The sequence below is a fragment of the Egretta garzetta genome, unplaced genomic scaffold (genome assembly GCF_000687185.1).
Source record: "Egretta garzetta isolate BGI_Z169 unplaced genomic scaffold, ASM68718v1 scaffold453, whole genome shotgun sequence".
NCBI lineage: Eukaryota > Metazoa > Chordata > Aves > Pelecaniformes > Ardeidae > Egretta > Egretta garzetta.
Window position 1 is genome coordinate 952,289 of NW_009259175.1, and position 7,621 is coordinate 959,909.

General features: G+C 36.4%; 1 protein-coding gene across 4 annotated transcripts in view; it reads right to left on the reverse strand.

Annotated features, from left to right (window-relative positions):
- CPNE3 (copine 3) overlaps nt 1-7,621 on the reverse strand; it is a 30,852-nt gene that overhangs the window by 10,125 nt on the left and 13,106 nt on the right. For all 4 annotated transcript variants that reach the window (XM_009635561.2, XM_035891179.1, XM_035891177.1 and 1 more), the window contains 2 exons: nt 6,253-6,342; nt 2,723-2,821 (listed from right to left, as the gene is read on the reverse strand). In XM_009635561.2, coding sequence (XP_009633856.1) covers nt 2,723-2,821; nt 6,253-6,342 — 189 coding nt within the window. The remainder of the gene's footprint in view (nt 1-2,722; nt 2,822-6,252; nt 6,343-7,621) is intronic.

A 7,621-nucleotide genomic window follows, 5' to 3' on the forward strand; every position in this document is an offset into this window, starting at 1 on the left:
TGGAGGGAGGTGATTCTGCCCCTCTGCTCTGCTCTGGTGAGACCCCACCTGGAGTCCTGTGTCCAGCTCTGGAGCCCTCAGCACAAGGACGTGGAACTGTTGGAGTGGGTCCAGAGGAGGGCCACAAAAATGATCCGAGGGCTGGAGCACCTCTCTTATGAGGACAGGCTGAGAGAGTTGGGGATGTTCAGCCTGGAGAAGAGAAGGCTGCGAGGAGACCTGATTGCAGCCTTTCAGTACTTAAAGGGGGCCTATATGACAGATGGGGACAATCTTCTTAGCAGGGCCGGTTGTGACAGGACAAGGGGTAATGGTTTTAAACAGGGTAGGTTTAGACTAGATATAAAGAAGAACTTCTTTACAATGAGGATGGTGAAACACTGGAACAGGTTGCCCAGAGAGGTAGTGGAGGCCCCATCCCTGGAAGCATTCAAGGCCAGGTTGGACGGGGTTCTCAGCAACCTCACCTGGTTGAAGATGTCCGTGCTCACTGCAGGGGGGTTGGGCTAGATGACCTCTAGGGGTCCCTTCCAACCCAAACCATTCTATGTTTCTATGAAATGCACTAACAAGGTCAGCACCTGAAAAGTCTACATGCCTCTTCTTTACCTTCTTTTTTTTTTTTCCCCCGACATTTCACCACCAGCATCACTTCTACTTGATGGAAATTGTCTTTCAGGGACTTGTTTTCATACTATGTCAATTGATGAGGTACTCGCTAGTAACAGCCATGGGATACATAGCATGTACAATCTTTCAACTACATTTTATAATTCTCCACCCAGAGCACACTAACAAAATGGATGGAGGGAAGATAAACCTTACGGAAGGGGGAAGAAGAAAAAAGAAAAAAAATCAGCAATTCTCTAGAGAATGAAAAGCCACCCACTCACTCCAGTTGTACAAGATCAGCTTTTTCAGCAACGGAGGATACAGAGTCACACCCACGCTTGCATCAAGTAAACTTGGAAGAAGTTGTGCCAGATCTCCCACAGGTGCAGCTGATGTCAGAATTGTGGAAGTAACTAAAGATTACACTTGGGAGTATATGAAGTCAAATTCTAATGTGCACTGGAAATATATTACAGTCATTATCACATTAATCGGATCACACAGGATTGTAAGTTAGTTCCTTTGAAAAGTAGAAGAAACCTGGAGCACATTATATGTGTTGTCTCTTATCTTAGCTTCATCTTACTGACACAGCAATAAGCTACTTAGAATAGGCATAGCTACAGTTGTCATGAAAACAACTTTCTTAAAGCATTTCCAAAACCAGCCCAGGCAGATTATTACTTAGAATACCTTTTAAGTTAAATACCTTCTTTAAGTTCAAAGACACCCCCTATCATGCTACTAGGGGAGCAATGAAAATAGGTATTTGTAGTTTCAAGGAACCTTTACACAACATGCTTCACACTGCATGGGAACTCACTATCACAGTTCTTACCAAAAAAATATGTGTTTGAAAATATGAATGTACAAACCCGCTGGGTTTGTTTAATTTACAATACTGCTCTATAACAAAAGCACAAATTTAAAAAAAAAAAAAGAAGAAAAACATCTTATTAAAAGAGTCATAAAATCTTCATTAAAAAAGAAGAAAAATTATTTTATGAAATCCTCCTGCTCCCCCATTTTTTTTTGCACACTTTAATTACAATAATAAGAAGGATTACTGTCAGTACTGAAAGCTAAACTGATACTATCTGGTCCCTGAAAATCCAGAAAAAAATTAGAAAAATGCATAAGAGCTCCAACTAGGCAGCATATGAATTACATGCATATGATACGAATCCAAAATTCCTTACAAACAATATAAAACTTTAAGATGAGTTAAACTGAACCATGCATAATTCAAAATGAGTTCAGAAACAGGTATCTAGAAGAAAACCATGGCAGGGCACAAAGCAGCAATCAGAAAACTACTACAGTCAAGGTTGACTCTTCACATTCAACAGCTCTGAAAAAATCAGTACAAATGCAACGCTCAAGATGTTAGAGAAGTACAAGCAGGCACTCAGTGTATCCCATTATAATTAGTTCAGGAGCAGTTCTGCAGGTTTTACAGAAATAAAGGAAAAGATGGTAAAATATTTTGACAACATACTTGTCCATAAAACAAGGACTTTTATGTTAAGGTTGCTATGCCGCGTTTCTTCTTCTAAATGTAAGCCTTGTCTGTTAAAAGGTTTGCAAACTGTTACAGTTGGTAAGAACAGAAAGGGTAACTTCACTTTAAAGAAGAGCCACCTCATGTAACACATTCAATTACACTTTTGTGCAGTGGCATAAATGTTGAATTTTTTCATATTCATTGAAATGTACATGATAGCTGATAAGTGCCATTCTCAAAATAAAGGATTGAGTAAAATCTGAAAAAAATACTACGAGCTTTGGCTTTTTAACTGCAGTGACATTTGTACTGCATTCTGTCTTTGACACTATTTTTTTTTTTATTTTTGCATTTTTATGATTAATGAAATTCACTTGTGCTGATGGTTGGGTATTTAGATATGTAGCATTAAAAATAGTGACCAAGATATCAATCCCAGGAAAGTGGATGCATAACGTAATCGCTGAGTCAGCCTCAACTACGGTAGCATTGTTAAGGCCTAACACAACTTCAATACCTGCAAGTCAAGTGACATAAATTTTACTCCAAAATGAGCAGAACAGCTTATCAAAAACACACAGGCAGTTTAGATTATGTAAGACTTACAGGCGAGGACCGAGATGCTTCCTTCAGTTTTGACATCGTAGTTAGAAAACTTCCTATGAGATCATGAGACCCATCACTATCATAGTCATAGCACTCAACCTAAAATGAAGCATTATTCAGTATCAGTAATAAAAGTGGCCCTACAAAAGCAATAAACACTGCAATGGCATTTCCAGTTCAGGCAAACCTGAACATCCAAAACATTTCTAAATGTCTTATATCATCGAGTTTTTTCCTCACACTGCAGTCTTAGAATTGCATAGAGTTGCACCTAGATATTATGGATTAAGATCGGGTAAAAGCCAATATATCCAGCTGCAGGTCAGACCTTCCAGTGAAGTGCAGGAGAGATGAGAATACTAAGCAGTGCCAGGTCCCGCATGAGCAGGTAACATCAATTATATTGAACCACATTTTGGGAGAGAAAGGGTGTCAGGAAGAGTAGGAAAACAATCTGTAGGTTTTTTCACTGTCACCATGGATTAGGAGACTTAGTTATCTGGAGGTATTAAGAAAGTTTAACTACTTCTGAGCGTCCAACTAAAAATTTAGTAAATCAGTTAGTCAGTGACCATGAGAGTTTTAATACTTTCATATTACTTTATTAATCTTCAAGATAAATCAGAATTTATAAGTATATGAAGGTTCAGCCCTAAATCTAGAAACAGGACTATTTTTTTTTTTTTTTTTTTTTTTTTTTTTTAAGAAGCCAGAATAGAAAGAGTCACTATAATCCCTAATTCATGGATCTGAATGTCAGCTAAAAACCCCTCTTTTCCTGTATTCAATGTTTAATGCTAAGTTTTACTATTCCATCAACTCATTTTCTAACACCCCAACCCATGAAAGAAGGCAGAACAAGTGAAAAATAGGTTCTCAAAGCGAAAAGTCTATTAGTTTGAGCATAATTTTATCACTGTTACTTTAACCTTACAGTGTCCTCAATTTCTGTTTTTTTTAAAAGCTCAACTTATGAATGTGCCCCAACTGCCTTTCTAGATAAAAAGCCGGGTATTTATCTATAATAGCATATGCTAATTCCATCCACTTCTGATATTTCATTTCAGTTTTGCAATACTGACATGCTAGCTAACTTAATCAAATCACAGAAAACCAAAATAAGTTAATAATAAAATTATAAATAAACACAATAATAAATCAAGAGTCAAAGTAGGAATCCCCCATTATTCAGAATCAAAACATAAACTTCAAGAAAAACTTCTCTGAATATACATGGCTTCACTGAACAGCTATTTTCACTTCTGTCGAGACAGAAAAAAAACCTACCTTATATTCAAGAAACAATTTAGTTGATTACTTGGCCACTTCACTTTGCAATAACAAAGTAAAGCAAACAAGTTCAACATACACTTGAGCTTCTGACAGGAATTAACTTTCTGAAAACAGTAATGCTGAAGTACAAAATAGGAGGCATAGATTGCAGTTTCTACGCTGTGCAGAACATGCTTCTATGTTGCGGTTTACACTACTCCTACAACATTTTGAATGCACTAATAAAGAAACAAAATGCATGCACATGCACTGAAGAGCAACTTAAATATCATACAAGCAGCCACAGTACCAACAGACTAATGTTCACGGCAGATGGCGGTGTAAAAATTAATTTGAATGCCATAAATTAAGTCAACCAAATACTCAGCCAAGTGCTTCAGTACCTGAAATTTAAGACTGAAGATATTTCCTGAGCAAAAAGTTATGATACCTGCTCACAGTTAGCACGGTTATTTCTTCTTCCTTTTAAAGGGATTAAAGTTCATCTTGCTTGATATATTTCACCCATCTAAGTCAATTTTCAGTACTTACTCCAGGCAAGACAGAAATATTTCTTTTGTTCCATGTATGCTCTCCTGGATGTACAATAGCGCTGGGGAACCATGTAATAAAATTGCATATATATTTTCCCCAGCAGAACTAGGCATGCTTGCTCCAGATGAAAGGCTCACATTTTCAACACAGAAAGACTTCGTTGACTGCAAACACACTCACATGGAGTATAGCAATAAATCCAGAAGATAAAGAATCAACTTGGTTTGTGCATTGCCGGGGATACACAAACTAAGCCATTAAATAAGTAAAAAACCACTCATTATGGAAAAGTTGGTGGGTTTACTTACTATGACAAATAGTCCATTATGTATGCAACTGTGCACATATAAAAATGTTAAAAGTATTGTTTAATCCTTCAGCAACATTATAATACAATTCTGCCTGCATTTTAATGTATGAAGTCATAGCTCCCAGATTTCTAAGTTAAAACATAATCCTACCCTATCTGCAAGTCCGTAACAACTCAAGTAAAATCTATTTATTTTCTCTGGAAATAAAGCTACACTTCTGAACTAAGATTTCAGAGAACAGAATTTATTAAAATTATGATAGAGCTGAGAATAACATTTTAAAAAATCAATGATCTATAGTTTTAGTATGCCTGTTTAATGAAAAAGAAAATATATTTACAGTATATGGAAACGTAAGAACTGTCACAGCTATTTTGTGGGAAAGGGAAGCAGAAAGGAATGAGAAGGAAAAAACACAGAAGCAGCAAGGGAAACAGGTTCTGGGCTTGTAAAGTTGTTCATTAGTCTGCTCTATAATTATGTATTTAAATCTATACAGGTGCTTGTAACACCCAGATCCCTGTTGCTGTTAAGCATTTTCCAAGACTGCCTCAAGTCATATGACTAATACCTGTCATGTGCAGATCATGCTTTCATTTTTCCTTCCCAGAGGAAGAACAGCAAGTATAGTGGTTTGTTTAATTTGGGTTTTTTGGTATTTTGGTTTTGGTTTTTTTTTCCAAATGCTAAAATATCAGTTCCTAACATGCTCATAATAGCTTGTAAATGGCATTTTGACTGGTTGTTTAGCTTCCCCTAAAAGGAATTCCTGAAAAACACTCAGAAGTTAAACATAATTTATTCAAGATAAGATTTGAAGATATAAAGAGTTAAAGACCAGTCCTAGTAAAACTATCACTTCACAGGTTTGGTTGACTTTATCAGAAAGTTTCATGTGAGGAGAAAAGTTGCTACATCTGGCATCCACAGGATGCACGTGGTCCACAATCTGTTACCTCAGGTAGTGTATTAAATGTAATTAATTGTATCAGGTAGTATAATAAGAATTTCACTAGTGTTCCCTGTTGCACCAGTAAAGTATTATAAGATCCATAAGGTAAAGCAAAGCACATTCTAGCCTTTACTGTGCACCTTTCACACCACCAAATTGGCTGATGCAACACTAAAACTGTACGATCTAAATAAGAAACTGAATTGGACATTTCGACGCTACTTATGTTCATCTGGTTTCCCAGACTTCCAAAGACCAACTTTTATCAGACAATGCATCACAAAAAAATGTGAGATTTTTCTCCTAAAGCATGCATGTATCTCTGTCTTTCAAATAAGGAACAAAAAGAGGCAATAACTAGAATAACACGCCTTCCATTTATTACATATGCTTTTTTTTTTTGAATGCATTGATTCACACACACATTTCACATGCACTACCTTGATTGACTTATCCATGTCACTGTAACACAGAGAATTGAGAGAGATTTTGAAGGGCCTCCAAGCAGGATTCAGGTTGTTTTTAATAACCTGTAAAAAAAAAGAAAAAAAAAAAAAAGCCAGAATAGTATTGTTCAAAAGAGTGGAATGTAGTCATTGTAATTGGTCATACCTTCATGCCATGATTTTTGTAAGTAAAACCAGTTGATTGATGCTGCTGTCAATCACTTCCTACAATCCAAATCCTAACACATAGGATATAAATAAACTAAACATTCCTAACATGCAGTAGTACTGTTCAAAAGAGACTGTATCTTTCAACTCCGTATTTTTCTAGACTGCACTGTGATCTACTCTATCATTCAGCTACTACACTGCAAAAAAAAAAAAAATTCTTGTTATATAAATACTGTTTTTTTTTTAATAAGCACACACATACACACAAACATATATAAAAGCGTGACTTACCAAAAAAACAAGGAAAAAGATTGCATTGGAATTTCTGAATACATTGATGCTCTGGAGATTACAATTCACTCCAGGTTATATTTATTCTGAAATGCCACTTACGGAAATGTTCCCTCAAGAAATTCATGGAATAGTTAAGCAGAAACAGTGCATGAGGATAAATAGACATCCTACTGCACACAGTCTCTCGAGCTGAATGCTAAATAAGTGATTTTTAAGAATAATACTGCAGGATCTTCAGAATTTGTCAACTGTAAAGTATCTGTAATATAACCAATACACCAAATAATGATCTTAGAAAGCACAAAACCCTACACATAACAAGCAATACTTTATTAATAACCCTAATAATAGTAATACTTCTAATTCCAGCACTGTAGGAGTGCAGAGAAAGAACACTCTCTTTTGAAAATGAAAACAGTAAGTCACAGGTAGTAACACAGAAAGGTTTTTAAAATCTGTAACATAAAAAAACTAATCCTCCAGACAGTTCTAGGCTGAACAGCAAATTCTAGATTCATTACTGAAATTGAAGATGACTGAAATCCTCATGGAAGAGATACATTTTATGCAGAAGAATCACCTCGTAAGATAAACTATTTTTATAAATCTGACACAAAGTATTTATACTTCTTCAACATCCGTGCTTCAGAATTAATACGGTCACCACTTCAAATGCACACAGTACCTCAGCTGTGACTAGGGCCTGAGCTTCCACTACAGTGAGACATTTTGAACCTATTCCTGCCCTGTCAGTGGCTGCCACGGGATCTCTGCACCTCCTCCTGAGTGGAAGGCTGCTGCTGTGCAAGCACGTTTTCTCTCACTCAGCACTATCCTTGGCTTGCCCTTGCTATGCAGGCATTCAGTATAATTACTTTCAGTAGGAAACAGTACAGTT